General features: G+C 43.2%; 1 protein-coding gene and 1 pseudogene across 1 annotated transcript; one reads left to right on the top strand and one right to left on the bottom strand.

Annotated features, from left to right (window-relative positions):
* Positions 1-1,322: 1,322 nt before the first annotated feature.
* Positions 1,323-2,828, top strand: LOC117025502 (nuclear factor erythroid 2-related factor 3-like; annotated as a pseudogene).
* A 9,764-nt stretch (positions 2,829-12,592) lies between these two features.
* LOC117025493 (melanoma-associated antigen 10) lies at positions 12,593-13,657 on the bottom strand. The gene has a single exon (XM_033111408.1). The coding sequence runs from the start codon at positions 13,655-13,657 to the stop codon at positions 12,593-12,595; it is 1,065 nt and encodes a 354-aa protein (XP_032967299.1).
* Between the last annotated feature and the right edge of the window lie 5,095 nt (positions 13,658-18,752).

Here is an 18,752-nt window from a genome sequence, read left to right as displayed (position 1 = left end):
GGAAGCTATGCACTGACCCCAGCGCCTAGTCCACCCTTCAAAGCAATTTTGGAACTCTTTTTCTGGAATGGCCATCAGAGCTGTTGTCATATTACTTTGATGTCCTGAATGTCATCAAAATGTCTTCCTTTCAATATTTCCTTTATCTTCAGGTGAAGAAAGAAGTAATTGGACGCCAGATCAGGTGAGTAGAGAGGGTGTTCCAATACAGTTACTTGTTTCCTGGCTAAAAACTCCCTCACAGACAGTGTCCTGTGAGCTGGTGCATTGTTGTGATGCAAGAGCCATGAATTGTTGGCGAAAAGTTCAGGTCATCTAACTTGGGATTTCTTTTATGTATTCTGGATTCAAGTCCTTTATCAAATATGTAATGTGCAAATAGTTTTTCCAAAGCTGTGGCTTGTCTTTTCATTCTCTTAGTGTCCTTTGAAGAGCAGAAATTCTAAATTTTGATGAACTCCAATTCATCAAATTTTCACTTATGGTTCTTGCTTTTTGTGTCCTAAGAAATATTTGTCTAACCTAAGGTTTCAAAAATTTTCACCTATGTTTCTGATATAAGTATTACAGCTCTTATTTTTATATTTAAATCTATGATACAAAGCAAGTTAATTTTGTATATGGTGTGAGATAATAATCGAGGTTTATTTTTTAAATGTCCAATTCTTTCAGTATCTTTAGCTGAAAACATTATCTTTTTGTTGTTGAATTTCCTGTACATCTTTGTCAATAATTTCTTGACCTGATTTTTGTGTGACCCTGGTGTGATACAATCATGGTAACTTCTGGATATTTATGCATATAACTTGTCTACTTTTATGTATGTGTGTAATACTTTTTTCAAAATATTTTAAAATGAGAATACAAAATGATAATAAAGAAAATAAGGGCGGGACCTGGCTCCAGCAGAGCTTCGAGGTGGCTCGAAAGGCTGGCTCCACACGCAGGTGGCTCCTCCGTTGCTTCTCCTAAGCTCCAGGCACCTTGCGGACCTGTGAAGGGGCACTTTTGTGCTCTGCTCCAGGAACCCTCCGCAAACCCGTCCACGCCGCTGGACGCAGGGGTCCATTATTTAGCTTCTCTGTCTCTTCCCGGCAGGTGCCAGCTGCAGCGCGAGGAGACCTCAAGTGCCACAGCCACTGCTGGAGCGCTGGGGCTTATGGGTGCCAGCAGGGGCACCACTGTGTGGCTGGGGTTGAAGTGCCTGAAGCTGTGGTGGTCCGTTGCTGGTGGCCTACTCCACCTCACCATTCTGCTGAGCATGGCAGGCCTCCACCTGGACCTTGGCCCCTGGGGAGAAGGAGAAGACACGGGCAGAACGCATGGCTCAAGCACCCAGCACAAGCGGACACGTGAGCGAGGAGAATGAGGTACTAACAGCTGTGGATCACAGTTCCCAGCATGAGGAAAACGAGCAGTGTCCCAGAATGAAACATCACTATAGCAAAACAATGAAGATGAAAATAAAGTAGCAGATAAACCTGAGTGGGAGACAGAAAAGACCACCGAATCTAGAAATGAGACACATCTAAATGAGACCAGCACATCCTTCCTTCTGAAAGACTTATTTCAGTTGCTTTCATCACAGTCAGAAAATTCACTGGAGGTCATCTCACTGGGAGATAGTTCTCCTTTTCTAGGAATTATCAATGATGGCATGAATTCTTGAGCACATTATAACATAAATTTTAGCCAGGTTACAAGTCACGATGTGAGTCTCCATGAGTCTATGTTGCTGTATTCTAACAACACATTTAGAAGAGATCCAGTAGCAAGGACTTCACAGCCAGAAGAACCGTTTTTGCAGTTATATTCTCATACCACAGAACCTTCCTGGAACTAATTTGACAGGATTTCCTCCACTTAACCATCAGATGAGGAATCTAACAAGCCAAGACCTTCTATATGCCCTTGATATAAACATATTTGATGAGACAAATTTAATGTCTTTGGTTACAGGAGAAGGTTTTGATCCAATGGAAGTTTCTTACCTTTTTAAAGAGCTAGATTCTGATTCTGGGCTTTCCTGAAGTTCAAGCCACAATAGCACCTCTGCCACCAAGTCTAATTCCTCTATTTGTGAAGAAGAAGGTGCTATAGTTTCTAGTAGTGACCTTGAATCTTTTTCCCATCATGCCTTAGAAGGGGCTGTACCCAGAGCCCAGTAAGCTTTATCACATGGACCATAGGAATTATTCTGGTTTTCATGGGGGCCTTGCATTTCAACACATATTCCACAACTACAGTTGCCACTTACAGTCAAGTACACTGGAATGCACTCCTGAATCTTTTTCATGGCCTAGGAAGCTCATGGGAAAATAAGAAGCATGTACCTCAGTGACACAAACAGAAACTTAAGCTGTGATGAATGCCACACTAAAGCTCTGCACATCCCTTTTTTTGTGGATGAAATTGTCTGCATGCCTGTTGATTCTTTCAACAGCATGCTAAGCTACTACTACCTGACAGAGTTACAAGTGGCACTCATTTGTGATATTAGAAGAAGAGGGAGGAATAAAGTTGCTGCTTAGAACTGTCATAAGTGTAAACTGGATATAATTTTGAATCTAGAAGATGATGTATGTAACTTATAAGCAAAGAAGGAAACTCTTAAGAGAGAGCAAGCCCAGTGTAGCAAAGTTATTAGCATAATGAAACAGAAACTGCATGAGTTTTATCATGATATTTTTAGCAGGTTAAGAGATGAGGAAGGTAGGCCAGTCAATCCAAACCAATATGCTCTTTCATGCAGCCATGATGGAAGTGTCTTGATTGTACCCAAGGAACTGGTGACCTCAGGCCGCAAAAAGGAAAACCAAAAGGGAAAGAGAAAAACTGAAAGAAGAAATTGAAGATGGATTCCATTAATGCCGTGTTTCCCTGAAAATAAGACCGACCTAGCTGGAACATCAGCTCTAATACGTCTTTTGGAGCAAAAATTAGTATAAGACCCGGTATTATATTATATTATATCATACTATATTATATTATATTATATTATATTATATTATATTATATTATATTATATTACATTACATTACATTACATTACATTATATTATATTATATTATACCGGGTCTTATAGTAAAATAAGACTGGTCTCATATTAATTTTTGCTCCAAAAGATGCATTAGAGCTGATTGTCCGGCTAGGTCTTATTTTGGGGAAACACGGTATGTATAAAGTAGTGCTGTTCAGAAGATGATATATGGATCACAAACCACTGAAACTGCTTTAACTTTTAACTGAATTGTTATGTAAGTACCTTTAATTACTGCTACTTGAATTACTCAGTTAAGGCTACATTTTGAATCTTACATGGACAGCAGTTTAGGACTTCAAGATCAGACTTGTGGGAAATCTGTGGAAAGTCACAATTTTTCATGAAGTCCTGCATTATATGCACAATTCATAAATATGTACAAACAATAGGGTGACCTAAAAACTTGATATGACTATGCAGTCATTTTGGTAGCCATTTCTTTAGTAAGATGATTACTTCAAAGAGAGCAAACAATGAATGTAATTATTTTAAAATGTATTTCCGTTTTTATGACTTGAGATGCAAAGTAGCCTTAACATTTTCATTTAGTTTGCTAGCGCTGAAGTATGGTGAGCTTTTCAAACACTGTTTTAGTTTAATTTGTATGAATACTTAAATTATAGCTTTTTCTGGGGAAATAAATTTTATGTTTGAATTTATAAAAAATTAACTAGGGCAGCCAGTTAGCTCAGTTGGTTAGAGCGCGGTGCTCATAACAACAAGGTTGCTGGTTCGATCCCCACATGGACCACTGTGAGCTGTGCCCTCCACAACTGGATTGAAACAACTACTTGACTTGGAGCTGATGGGTCCTGGAAAAATACACTTAAAATAAATAAAAGCTTTTAAAAAATTAACTTTTACAGAAATTCTAAGCAAATTTACCTTGAATATTTTTTCTCCAAAACACTTATATTCAGGAATACAGGTGTATATCTAGCAGATAGGGCAGCATAATGCTAGACTCAAGTCAAATTGAAGTCCATATAGTATGTTAAACTGATAAAGGAAGCCCCCTTCTTGGACTTAACAGAATGCTACTGTGTTTCCCCAAAAATAAGACTGGGTCTCATATTAATTTTTGCTCCAAAAGACACATTAGGGTTTATGTTCAGGGGATGTCATCCTGAAAAATAAGGTAGGGCTTATTTTCCAGTTAGGTCCTATTTTGGGGGAAACACGGTATATGAAATAAATAAAACTATAAATAGCCAAGCTCGAAACCAAGGTTTCAAAAACAAAACATAAAGCTTTAAAATATTGGAGTGCATTGGGTTTTAATGTCTGAGGACAAAGACCTCTACAGTCACAGAAGGTTTTAAAGATAGAACAGAGTTACCTGCATATATAGGAAAATAGAACTCCCTGGCAAGAAAAGCCAGCCTGTAAGGATGGTTTCACATCTATAACATTGATGTCTTACCAAAAAATTCATATACCTTAATGTGAAAATATTACAAGCCAAATAAGAACACAAACCAACAGTTAGGGAAGAGGCAATCAATAAGCATAGAGTCTATAACCAAAGAATTGGAAATACTGAAACCATATGAAACAGGACAATGAGAAACAAGTGGAAATGGGGCTGGTCAAGATGGCAGAGAAGGTAAACGTTATGCTAACCTTCTTTCACAACCACATCAAAATTACAACTAAATTACAAAACAGCCGTCATTCAGAATCTCCTGAAGTCTTGATGAACCAAAGCCGTACAACTAAGGACATACAGAAGAAGCCACCTCAAGACTGGTAGGAGGGACAGAAACATGGAATGGTCTGGTCCTGCACCCCTGTGTGACCATTAAAAGTTGGGAGGGCTATCTCAGCTGTGGAAGTCCACCCCCCCAAAGGAGCAAAAGGTCCCAGCACCACACCAGGTTCCCCAGCCCAGGGTTCCAGAGCCTGGGAGAGAAGTTCCCATAATTTCTGGTTGTGAAAACCAATGGAAATTGTAGCTGAGTGAGACAGAAGGCGGCTGGAGTCTCAGGTGCTCCTTTTAAAGGGACCATGCATGGACTTACCAACAGAATCACTAAGTCTAAACTCCAGCACTGGGTCAGCAGCTGAAGAGGTGACAGAAACACACAGGGGAGGAACTAAGTTGTCTGGCTTCAGGACAAGGGCTGGAGAGGCAGCTTTCTCCCAGACGGAGGAGCGCATGGAAACAATTGTTTCCTTGCTGAGCCCTCCCCTTTCCCAGAGTGCAGACACAGGTGGCTGCCATATCCGAGTCTCCATCAAGTTGGCTAATGCCGTTTATTTGCCACGCCCTGTTGATTCTGAGATCCCGCCCCACAGAACTTTCAGGCACACCTAAGCTGCTTCTAGTGGCTTTTTCATACAAACTGCCTGCGTTAGCTCATGCTACAGATTTTCCCAGGGTCTCTCAAAGGTTTATGGAACCCAGGCAAGCATTATCTGGCTAGGGCATGTCCCATACCTCTGGCTGAGCAGCCCTGGGCCCAGCACTAGCAGCAGCTGGCTTCGTTTCATAGCTTGGCCTCTTGAGGCACTTCCAAGCAAGGTGTGGGCAGTGGCCGTTGTTAGATTGCTTTGGGGCTCCTGCCAGGTGGCCCCAGGTGTAGTATGGGCTGCGGGTGAACCTGACCTGCAGTGGGTCCCCTCCCAGGTGGCCCTGGGGCTGGCGCACCTAATGGCCAGCTTCAAAACAAGCTGCAGCCTCACCCAGGCACCTCCAAGAATGACACACCCAATAGGAGGATTGGACAGGCACCAGAGCCCTGCTGAGGCAGATCCTGCTCTGTAGGGTCAGTCCCTGCACCACAACTCCTCCACTGTAGTTACAGCTGGTCCTCACAACCAATCAGCCTGAGGGTCAATCCGTCTCATTGATGTGTAAACAGCAACCACAGTGTGTATGCACCTAAAAGCAGAGTTTCAAAATACATGAAACAAAAACTGAAAAAACGGAAACATCAAATAGTCAAATCTACAATTTTATGTGGAGACTGTGACACTCCTCCTTGAGTAAATGATAGAAAAGGTGGACAGAAAACATGCAAAAATACTGAAGGATGCAAACAGCACTATTAACTAAGTTAATCTAATTGGCATTTGCAGAACACTCCACACAACAGAATATATACTATTTTCAAGTACACATGTAATAGTCACCAAAATAAGCCATAAAACAACCTTTAACAAATGTAAAAGAATTTAAATCAGACAAAGCATATTCTCTACTTATAGTGGAATTAAAGAATACAACAAGAAATACCTGCAAATTCACCAAATACTTGGAGATTAAACAGCACATTTTGACTAACTCATATTTCAGAAGAAATTGTTCAGGAATATTAAAAAGTATACTGAAATCAAAGAAAATAAAAATACAACATTAGAATTTGTGGCATTCAGCTAAAGCAGTGCTTAGAGAGAAATTTATGTCATTAAATGCTTATATAGAAAGCAAGACAGAACTCAAATCAATAATCTTAGCTTCCACTTTAAGAAACTATAGAAAGAAAAGTAAATTAATCCTTAGGCAACAAAAGGATGAGAATCGTATAGATAAAAGTAGAAATTGATGAAACTAAAATTAGGAAAACAATAAATAATATCAATGAGCACAAAAGCTGTTTCCTTGAAAAGATCAGAGAAACTGAAATATCCAGTGATATTTAAAATCTCTGGATATTGTTACAGTATGTATGATACACGAGTTTTCAGAAAGGGTAAAAATGACAACTTATATTGTAATCATATAAATAAATAAATGTCTTTGATCTAGTAGTAATGTGTAATTATTTAAAACTTTGGAATAGCCAGCAAATCATTTAGATCTATAACAAATGCATAAAAAGGAACAAGGTGATAATATGCAAAAATAAGGAACAGTTATAATTTTGCAAGGGGAAAATGCTGATTAAGTATAAAGGGTTGGTAAAAAAAAGGTATTGGTAAAGATACTGGTGTTTATTATTTTCATTTTATTCTTTTTTGGCAAATGTCAACCTATATTTTAAAGGGAAAAATAAAAATATAAGATTATTTTACTGCAAATGAATTATATGCAGCCTTTTTATAACTGAAAATCTATAGAAATGCCTTTGGATCAAAATCATTTGGTAAAAATCAAAAATTGATAAGTTTCAAAAGAACAAACTACAAATGATACACTGATAAGAAAATTCTTGAGGCACAAGAATAACATGAAATCATAATATCAGAGAAACCATTCATGACTTTGTTAGGACAGTGTGTGAATGAAAACATTAAAATGGAGGAACTGTCAATGCAGAAAAAAGGCACGTGAGATATAGCTACCAATGAAGCATGTATTACCTACAATAGAGAAGTATTAACAAAAAATAATGAATCACAGTACATTTTACATGGTGTTCAGTTTGTGAAGATAAGTACAAGTTAACTTAGAAGCTATGTGTTGAATAATAGTTCATTAAAGAAAATGTGGGTCATTGTCATGAAAATAGTGCATCATTTTTATGAAAATCAGTATTTTAAAACAGTACATTTTCACTCATGATTCCAAATTAATGGCAGTAATGACTGTAAAACGTATTTTAAATAACAATTTATTGTGCACTGTTACAAGAGATATGTAAACAAGTTTCGACAAGGCACATATAAACAACGCTCATAATAATGAAAGTAATCATGATAATTCTTCCCTCTAATATTGTCTACATACAAACTTTCTTATAAATATTGGATTTAATATCATGTCATTGGGAATATGACTTAAATATAAATATAATGTTCCCTTTTAAAATGTTATTTGTTTTTCTCAAGGGATGGTTTTCAAAACAAAAAAGATGCTTACCTGTGAAGCATCGTATTTGTAAGTCTGAGAGTATGGGGAGGCCAGTTAGCTCAATTTGTTAGAATGCAGTGCTCTTAACACAAAGGTTGCCGGTTTGATCCCCACATGGGCCACTGTGAGCTGCACCCTCCACAACTAGATTGAAATAACTATTTGACTTGGAGCTGATGGGTCCTGGAAAAACATACTTAAATAAATAAAAGTGAAAGAAAAAAGAAAGTCTGAGATTATGTTAGCTATATTTTAATAACAATCTTTAAAAAAAAAAAAAGAAAGTCTGAGAGAAGTTGCATGACTACATATAGCTGGCTAACTGGATTTCAAAGATTTTTTGGTTGTTGTTTCTTTATTGTTACATAGCCAGTAAGTATGGCAGGTGCTGAAAAGAATCCAGCATGATGTTGGTCAATGTTACCAACAAAACATCTAGATAATGAGCATTTATTTTTGATAGTCAAAATCATATTTTAAAATATTTACAGTAATTTGTTTTTATTATAATGGCAATTTTTATGTGCCTTAGAAATGTTAGAAATCTTGAAAGCATAAATAAGAGAATAAAAATTGCTAATATTTCCATAAGCAGGAGAAAAACATTGTTGCTATTTTGCTGTATATCCTCTCAGTTATTTGTATGTATGTCTATATTAATGTGTGTGTGTGTGTGTGTGTGTGTGTGTGTGTGTCCCACAGTCTTTTCAATCTGGTTTTAATTTGAATAGCTTGAAATACTGGGACAGCTCTCATATGTAGATAATTTAGGTTTTAAATTTGGATTATTGGACTTTTGATTCTGGCCATGATGGAGTAAGGTGATGAAATTTGCACACCTAAACAACTAAAAAACAGGCAAAATACATGAAGCAATGATTTTCAATTTATTAGATTCAGGCAATGAAGAACGGTGTTCCCTGAGATTAAAAACAAATGAGGTGAGCCCTATGATTGCCCAAGCTTACATCCTAGAAAGAGTTTGAGGACCTCAATGCACAGTGGAGAAGCCTGGCCATCTCCTTGAGCTGAGATGAAGCTTTGTGTCTAGGGGTATTAGGTGGATAGAGTTTGCAGGGCAAAATTCCAGAGAGGAGAGAGCTCCAGAGAAAGAAATCTCCAGAGATCATGCATGTCTGGGAATCCTTCTTCCCATTAGAGTGGAAAACCTCCTAATTCATGGGGCTCAGTTAGAATACACAGAATGGCTTTGCCTTAGAAGGGAGAAATACCAGCCATAGTCTAAATACTGCTTTTATCTCACCTAAAAAGTTTCAAATCAAGACCCAAAAGGATCATACTGTTTCCAAGTAACTTGTATTCCAGAACAAAGCTAAAGAATATTTATTTATAGAAACACAAAAATATCCAGTAGTTAACAAGTTAAAATTCACAATGTCTGACATCCAGTCAAAATTATCAGCCCTTCAAAAGAAGCAGGAAAGTAGGATCAATGATGAGGAGAAGAATAAATTAAAATTGACCTACAAATGATACATATGATAGGGTTAATAGACAAGGACATTAAAACAGTATTATAGGTAGGAGATGGGGAAAGCCGAGGTTTGGGAAGTTTGAGGGCACCGGGCCTTTTGGGAAGAGTAGGGACGCGAGGAAGCCGAGGTTGTTCCGCCTGGAACTTTTCAGAACCCAGCAAGATTGCTGCGTGAATGATAGGACCGGGGCTGAGCCCTAGAGGCCTGACATGAGGTAAAACGTGTGTTCCCACGCCTTGTGCATAATCGATAACAACTCTGTAGATAAGCATGTATATGCGCACTTTTCTTAATGGAAAATGCAAAAACGATTATTAAAATAATAACGCTTCCTACAGGCCAATGGGATTAAAGTGGTTTTTAAAACTTTTTGGCTCTTAGTATTGAACCCTAGTTTAAAATACATGCACATGTAAAATAAAGTTGCTGGAAGGAAAAAAAAAAGTATTATATATAACTGTATTCCATATGTTCAAATGAAAAGAGGAAAGGTTAAACATGTTAAATGAGTCCATGGAAGACATAAAAAAGACCCCAAGTAAACAGAGCATTGGTGAGTAGTGAAGCAATTTCAAGTGGCCTATGCACATAAATTTGGAGACTCCAAAGGAGAGGGAAAATGGGGGCATGGGAAAAAATATTTGAATGAAAAAAATCTCCAAATTTGATGAAAACTAAAAATCCAGAGATTTGAAAAGCTAAAAGAATGCCAAGAACGAGAAATATGCAGTAAACTATACCCAGGCCCATAATAATCAAATTACTTAAAATCAGTGATAAAACAGAAAATCTTAAAAGTACCCAGAGAAAAAAGACCCTTTACTACAGAGGAACAAAGACAAGGATAAGAGTAGATTTCTTGTTAAAACAATGAAAGCAAGAGAAGAATGGAGTAATATCCTTCAAGTACTGAAAAATTAAACTGTCCACATAGAATTCCATATACAGTGAAAATATATTGCAAAAACAACAGTTAAAGGATTTTTCTGAAACACAAAACCTTAAAGAATTAATTACCAAGATACATGCACTACAAATGAAATGTTAAAGAATGTTTAAAAGAAATGTCCAAGTCCTCTAGGCAGAGAGAAAATTATACCAGATAGAAATTTGGATCTACAAAGGAACGAAGAGCACCAGGAATTGCAACTTCATGGATAAACATATAGACTAGATAGAAGGTCGGCCACAGGCTGGGATGGGTGGAAACAGCATAGACTCTAGATGAATTCTGGCCAGGGGTCCGTCTCCACCCTGTCACTTATTAGTCACGTGACCTTGAGAAAATTACCAGGCCTGTGAGCGTCAGGTTCTTCATCTGTGAAGTAAGTGGGTCTCATGAGCCCTGTCCTGTAGGACTGCAGGAGAGTATGGAGTGTTTGTAAAGCGACTCACACAGGACCTGGTGTACATTGCAACTGTGGTGAGTGGTATTTATTTCTAATATTGTTTTGATCCCAGACCCTTCCATTCTCTCCTCTGGAACTTTAATTGTTTGTTACCCAGGTCATATTAGAGACTATGAAGCTCAATAGGACATGGACTAGCCAATCTTCCAAAAGTGTTGTTTCATTAATAAAACTGAGTAAATTTTCCCATTTAAAGGATATAAGTTCAAATTCAGGTGTGGGGTTATCCTCTCAGCTGGATACAACACAAAGCTCCTAGATGGAAGTAAAGAACCAACCCTTTCCCTCCCTCCAACCTGCTCTTCCACCCAAAGCACCCCTTTCATTCATTTCCCCCCCAAAAAATCTAGCCCTTGGTCATAATTGGCCAAATTATACTCAAGATCATTAAATCCTAATTAATGCTGTGGGCTCTGGCTCTCCCACACCACAGAGAAGACTGCCTGTCCAGTGACTTCTGGGCCACACCCCAAGGGAGAGTGACCGTATTTCTCCAGAAATCCATGCACATGATGGGGATAAAACCCCTGGGCCTCTCACTGGGTCCAAAGGCACCGGGACTGAGTGCAGGCACCCACCCTTGCTACCCAGGTGGAGATTTCTCTCTGGTTTCTCCATGATCCAATGGAACTTGTCAGAGCAATTTTCCATTTCAAAGTTTCCTCTCACGTACAAGACACACCATCTGCCCACTCTGGCCGCTGCCACCACCAGCTTCATCACAGTCATCTCTCCCAGAGGGAACCAGTTTCCCAGAGCCCCAAACGGCCATGGCTCGGGCCTTTTACACTGGAGTGCTCTCCCCTGGAGCCCCACCACCTCTCCCCTTCTTTCACTTGTTCTCTAGGACTGAGGGGAACCCTCACCACCTTCCTCATAGGACTGGGGCTCCCACACTATCATTCTATGTGTGGGTGTGTCCTGCTGATCCTAGTGTCCCCACTACTAACACAGGGCCTTCCAGAGGACAGAGGCTCAGTGAACCTCAGGGGATAGAAATGAGCCAGTGAGCAGAGATTTTATTTATTACTATTTATTTTTCTACATTGTTGAATAAGCTGAGAAAATCCAGGTATATATATTTTATTTTAACAGAATGACAGACTAAAAATACCTAATCACTATGTTGTACAGTTGGAACTAATATATTGTAATTTAAAAATATCACTCTGCCAAATGTTGTAAGATTTTTTTATAAGATTAATTGGAACTTTATATATTAATTAAAATGATCCACCACAAATGCAGAGAATCCATTAGGAAGAACAAAGTTTGCTCTAGTTATTTTTTACAACTTCAAGAATATTTGAATACATGTCATATTTGATTCCAAAAAAAAAAGATAAATAAAACAATTATTTTAAAAAGAAACATACATACATAAAATCTTTAAAAAAAACTGTTTTCTTACATTTAAAAAATTAAGTATTTAAAATTTTCTCTATTTTACTACTAAGTTCTTTCACATTTTCAAAAAAAAAATTCCTATTCCAATGCCAAGTTATCTTGTTACAAACTACAAACAAAATGTAAGGTTTCCCAATTTGTTTTACAAAATAGCACAACTCGTTCTCTTAAACTGGATAAATAGCAATAAATGTGCAACCTATGTAATTTATAAAGTTAGATTCTGAAGCTAATAAACATTATACTTAATGTAACATTTTAAAATACCACAAACAAAACATACATTACTAAGTCACCCATATGGAACAGGAACACAAAAATGTTATTCATTATGACTCCTTCAGCCCCAGCCTAGATAGCCCTTCACTACTTAGATCATTGACTGCCCTCTTAAAACACAAAATAAAGAATCTGCGTTGGACTTCACTCAAGGCAGGAGAACCTACAGGACGGACATGGCACTAGAACTTGCACTGGCCATGTCGGTGGCAATTCTGGCCTGGGCTCTCTCTTCCTGATCTCTTATAGCCTCCTCATACCAGATTGGGAAGGATCTGGGGTCACACTGATTGATCTCAGCCAAAAATTCCAGGATTTTCATCTTGCTAGTTTCAGCGTGGGCCCTGGGACCCCACAGGAACTCATAGTGAGGAGGATCACTATTAGGCACCTGCTGGTACTCCAGGTACTGTTCCTGCACCAAAATCCCGGTAATGAGCTCCCTGGGCTCCCCAAAGATGGAATGCTCACTCCCAGCATAGATCCCTACGCCACTTAGCTTTTCCCAGATCTCCTCTTCAGGGACACGGTCACCCTCCATGAAAATTAGGCTCAGGATAAGTATCAGGAGACCGGTCTTGGGCCTGCTGTGCTCATCACTTCCCATCCCATTGTAGGTGAGGCCCAGCGAGTTGACTAGGACATAGGAGTGGTCGCTGGGGTCCACTTCCTTCACATCAACGCCAAAGACCAGCTGCAGGCACTCACAGGTTTCTCTGAAGATCACACTGAAGTGGTCTTGATGCTCTCTGATAACCCTACTCAGCATTTCTGCCTTTGTGGTCAGCTCCTTTGTGCGATACTTCAGGAGCAGGAAGTCCACCAGGGCACCTACCCTGTCATCAATCACAAAGCTGGGCAAGGACTCGGTGTCTGGCAGGGCCTGCGAGGTGCTAGAAACCTCCATTTCTTGGATGCTGGATTGGTTCAAGGGAGTGGAGGCAAGAGCAGGGCAGGAGGAACTTACAGGGCTCTGGGGAGGACTCGGTGTGCCAAGAACAATACACATCTCCTCCCGGGCGGTTGGAATACTTGAAAGCAGATCACAGTAAGAGGAGGAAGAGGAGGAAGAGGAGGAGGGGAAAGAGGAGGAGACAGTAGAGGAGGATGAGGAAGTATCCTCTTCCACAGCCTCGGGAATCTGTGCACCCAAGAGGCCCTGGGCCTCACGTTCGGAGTCAAGGTCTTCCTCGAACATGCAGCGTCGTCGCTTTGGAGCTCTAGGCATGATGAGTTGTGTCAGGCAGCCACAGGAGTGTGGGCAGGAGGTGGGCGATGGGGACCCACGGACCTGGGGGAGAGAGGGAGTGTGAGTGGCCTCAGCTGAGAAACCCACCTTAGGAGCCACTGACAAAGGCGACTTACAGGTCTCCTCTGTGTGGGTGCTCTCCGGGCCTCACAGTCTCTCCTCAGCGGGCTGTCCTGTAAGATCCTGAAGAAGGAAGTGAGATGTCTCCTCAGGGTGCAGCCAGCACTCCCAAGATCCTGGGGCAGACACTGGGGTCCCCTGCGTTCTGGGATGGGGGAGCTCCCGGGGACACATTCAGGGTATGTACCTGACGTTGACTTCTCACACTGCTTGGGCCTCCTCTGCTCTATGACCTGCAGCCACGTGCTTCAGATTAAGGTCTTTACTTCCCAGTTCCTGGAGCCCCTGTAACAGGAAACAAGGGGACACCTCAGCTTGCAGATGGCATGCATAGCCCTGAGCCCCCAGTGCTGACAAGAGGGGTGAGCTGGACTCTGTGAGTACCCACTGTTCTGGGGTGTGTGGTCCCCTCTGTGCTCCCTTAGGGTCCTCACCTGATTTCTGGCAGGGCCGGCTGCACCCCTCTGCTGGCCTGAGGCAAAACTCTCAGAAGAAGACCACACACCCCTGATACTGAACAGAAGGAAGTGAGGGAGCCCCACATCTAGCCACACCTGCCCAGGGCCTCCCAGGGGGAACAGCAAGGGATGACCAAATACTGTGGGGTCCATCTGTCCTGGGATGTGGGGTCCACTCACTCTTCACCTTCATGCTAGGCAGGGCTTCCCCTGTTTACCTGAGGCCACCCTCCTTAAACAAAGGTCTCACCTTTGTGTGAGACCAAAGATGGAAACGAGGGGTCACCTCATGCAGCCACACAGCTTCAGGTCCTCTCCTGGCTGACAGAAGGGACGGGGCGGGGGCGGGGGCGGGGGTGCTGGGTGTTTGTACATTCTCCTGTGGGTTCACTGAGTCTTCTCTCACAGTCCTCGCCATGACTCCTCAAGAGGCCTGGGCCTCCTCCCTCTGCCTCCCTCAGTCCAGCCGTCTGTGCTTAAAGCTCACCTTCCTCAGATGCCCAAGCAGGAAGTCAGGAAACATCACATTTGGAACCACTCCCCACTCCCACTCCCACCTGTACCTGCCCAGGGTTCACCGCCGGGGAGCATTTCTGTGGAATCCCCTCTGTTCTGGGGTCCCGGGTCCCTTCCTTCTCCCTCTGCATTCTCCCCTCGACTCCCAGGAAGACCTGGGCCCTCCGTCTGCGGACCTGAGGCCCTGTCCTCACACCACGCCCCCAGGCTCTCTCAGACCAGGATGCAGATGTCAGGAAATGCCCGTGTGGCCATCTCACCCTGCGGCCTCCCGGGCTGACTGTGCTCTGGGGGCCAGGTTCCCTCCGGCCTCTTTTTCCACCCCTGCACAATCTGGGGCCTCCCACGGCCGACCTGACGCCCTGCTCCCTCCTTATACCAAGTGGGCAGTTTGTCTCAGACCCGGAGGTGGACGTTAGGGAAAGCCCCGTGTGGTCATCCCGCCCTCGGGGCCTCCCAGGGCTGATGGCAGGGGCAGGCTTCGGTGGGGTCCCTCCTCTTGTGGGGCCCAGGGTCCCTCAGTCCTCCCTCTGTGTCGTCACCTTGACTATGACAGACTCTGGGCCCTCCCTCTGGTGACCTGAGGCCCCGCTCCTTATAGCACGTCGCCAGTCTCGCTCAGACCCGGATGTAGAAGTCAGGACACACCGCTTGTGGTCATCCCGCCCTCGGGGCCTCCCAGGGCTGATGGCAGGGGCAGGCTTCGGTGGGGTCCCTTCTCTTGTGGGGCCCAGGATCCCTCAGTTCTCTCTCTGTGTCGTCACCTTGACTATGACAGACCCTGGGCCCTCCCTCTTGTCAATCCGAGGCCCTGCTCTTCCTTATATCAAGTTGGCAGTTTTCTCAGACCCTAATGTGAAATTTAGGAAAAGCCAAGTGTGGAAATCCCGTTTTCGGGGCCTCCCAGGCCCGATTCTGTTCTGGGGTCTCGGGTCCCTCAGTCCTTCCCTTACGTGCTCACCTTGACACCAGGATGGACCTCGATCCTCCCCTCTGCCGACCTGAGGCCCTGCTCCCTCCTTATACCAAGTGGGCAGTTTGTCTCAGACCCGGATGTAGACGTTAGGGAAAGCCCCGTGTGGTCATCCCGCCCTCGGGGCCTCCCAGGGCTGATGGCAGGGGCAGGCTTCGGTGGGGTCCCTCCTCTTGTGGGGCCCAGGGTCCCTCAGTCCTCCCTCTGTGTCGTCACCTTGACTATGACAGACTCTGGGCCCTCCCTCTGGTGACCTGAGGCCCCGCTCCTTATAGCACGTCGCCAGTCTCGCTCAGACCCGGATGTAGAAGTCAGGACACACCGCGCGTGGTCATCCCGCCCTGAGGAATCCCAGGACTTACTGTTGTGGGGCCCAGGGTCCCTTGGTCCTCCCTCAGGGTCCTTACCTAACTTCATGTCTGGCAGCGCCTGGGTCTCTATCCTCTGCTGACCTGAAGACACACACCTCAGACCAAACACCCCCGCTTCAGTATCCCAAGGCGGAAGTGAGGTAATACTACATCCGACGAGACTGCCATGGGCTTCCCTGGGCTGATAGCAAGAGTGGGTTTCTGTTGCGGGTGGGGATACTCTCTGTTGTGGAATCTAGGGTCCCCTCAGCCCTCCCTGGGGGGTCCTCACCTTGATTACTGATAGGTCATGGGCCCTCCTCTTTGATGACCTGAGTCCAGTGCATTCAGGTTAAGATCTTCCCCTCCTTGAGACCTCTTTCCCCAGCAGAAGTCAGGGCCACAATATCTATTGGGTTACGTCTTCCTGGGATCTCCCAAGTCTGATAGCAGGGACAAGAGTTGGGTGGGAGGTAGAGGTAGGGGCTGAGGATCCCTCTGCTCTGAGATCGACAGTCCCTTCAGTCCTTACCTTGTCTCTTGGCAGGTACTGGGACTCATTTGTCTGCTTATCTGAAGACACATCCTCTATCCAAGCTTCACTTCCTTGAGACCTACATCTCCTCTTCCCCAGGAGGAAGTCAGGGGCCTCCAGGGACTCCTAGTAGGGACAGGGTGTAGATGGGACCCCTTTTGTCTGGTTTGGGAGGTTTCCTTAATGCTCCTTCAAGATTCTCACCTTGACTCCTGGCAGGGCCCGAGATTCCTCCCTCTGCTGACCTCAGTCCATCTAGTTCCAGCCAAGACCCTCACTGCTGTGAGAGCCCCCACAGGCAGTAATGAGGTCAGCTCTCAGCCTGATAGTTCTACGTGGGGGGGGGGTTGGGGGGGTCTTCCAGGGCTGTCAGCAAGAGCTAGATTCTGTGGGACCCCTGGGGAGGGTGGACTCACCAGTCCCCTATCATGAAGGCCCTCATCTTGGCTCCTGGCTCCTTGAATAAATGCTGGCAGTGATCTGCCCTCTCCCTGTCAGCTCTGAGCATTTGCCCAGCTGCAACGCTGGCAACTGCAGGTCACTCACAGACCAGATGCTAGATGGGGAGCTGTAGTGCTGGTGACTGTGGGGAAGGGTCAGAGAGGAAGCACACCTTCCAGTGGGGTCTCTTCACCAGCCAGCAGACTTTGGAAACATTTTGTCCTAAAACATTTATTTTCTACATAGAGGCTGAGCCAAAGTATTTCAGACTTATCTATCTGTTTCAAGGTTATCTAAGATTGTATCATCAGCTACAGAGGTTTTCATTTTCTTAACCCTCATTTCTAGTAAAAAAATATATTTTACATCTCCATCAAATGTACACTTAGAATATATATACAATTTCATGAAAGAATATCTGATCATTCTGATACTTCCTATTCTATTTCCAGTCCATTCTTTATCTTCTATTAAAATAATTTTTTGAAAGGCCAGTTGTGGGGACAGAGCCCCAAAAAGCAGTTTCCAGGCTCTCGGCCTCATGTGGAAAGGTGCTGGCTCCTGTAATAGATAGCCATCTGCTGTGGCTGGTTGGCCGTCAACTGTAACCATTGAGCCATTGGCCACTAATATAACTGCCGCAGCTACCAAGGGAAGTCGAGGAGAAAGGAGGAGACTGAAGGAGCGTGGAGGAGAGTCGGCCGTCCTGCTGTCCTGCAAAGCGGACAGCAGGTCGCACGTCGTGTAAACCCAGCCTCCAGTGAGACCATAGTGGTATGACTTCCCTACCTATGGCTCCGTGGGTGTTCCTTTTTGGCCTAGCCATAACCTGTGTTCTTGTGTGGGGAGTGGGACCAGAGACCCCGCAGGCCGCCCCGCGTGACACATGGCGTAACGAGCAGAGTCCCCTGCACGACACCAGTCTTCACCCACTATCGAAAGTTCAGAAATAGCAGGAGTAAAACCAATGAATCACCAAAGTAGTAATTAGTAAAAGTTTATTGTGCACACACCAAAAAGACAGTTCGTGAACTAGGAGCAATGAAACCAAACATGGAATGAGGCTCAAGGGTGTATTGTTTAAAACAGCTTCAATAGTGAGAAGGCACTTATTATTCTTCACAGAGATTGGTTACAATATTAGAATTTTCTTAAATGATAGGGAATTGGTTAGTGGTTACCTGGAATCAATTTGAGGCAACAGTTTAAGTTTTCCTTATGATTTCCAGAGGCATAAGCAAGAAATGAACCAGGTTATTAGTCTTGCAAAATAAGCTGAATTAAATTTTGCTTGTATGACTAAACTGGATTTATCTCCTCGGGGAATTTTCAAGGCTGGCCTCCATTTGTTTATTTTAACACACTAAAATGGTTTCAGGTGGTTATTAGCACAGACTTTGGGGTCCTACTACCTCAATCATCCCATCTTTTATTGTGCTTTGCTTTATTGTGCTTTACAGATGTTGCAGAGTTTTTTTTTACAATGAAGGCAAAACCCTCCACCAGCAAAAAAGATTACAATTAACTTTATTGCGATATTTCCTTTATTGAGGTGGTCTAGAAATGAACCTTCAGTTTCTCAGAGTCATGCCTGTATTACCCCAGGGTTACCGGCATGTGTGGTCTGAGGGCCTGCCTCAGATTTCCACAAGACGTAGGGGCAGAAGTTTAAACTTTTCCT

This window comes from Rhinolophus ferrumequinum, chromosome X (genome assembly GCF_004115265.2).
Source record: "Rhinolophus ferrumequinum isolate MPI-CBG mRhiFer1 chromosome X, mRhiFer1_v1.p, whole genome shotgun sequence".
Lineage (NCBI taxonomy): Eukaryota > Metazoa > Chordata > Mammalia > Chiroptera > Rhinolophidae > Rhinolophus > Rhinolophus ferrumequinum.
The sequence above is the reverse complement of the archived record's forward strand: the minus strand, read 5'-3'. Positions and strand labels throughout refer to the sequence as shown.

What these genes read in the sequence shown, in the direction of transcription:
- LOC117025493 (XM_033111408.1), bottom strand. Translation starts at nt 13,657, where the DNA reads ATGCCTAGAGCTCCAAAGCGACGACGCTGCATGTTCGAGGAAGACCTT.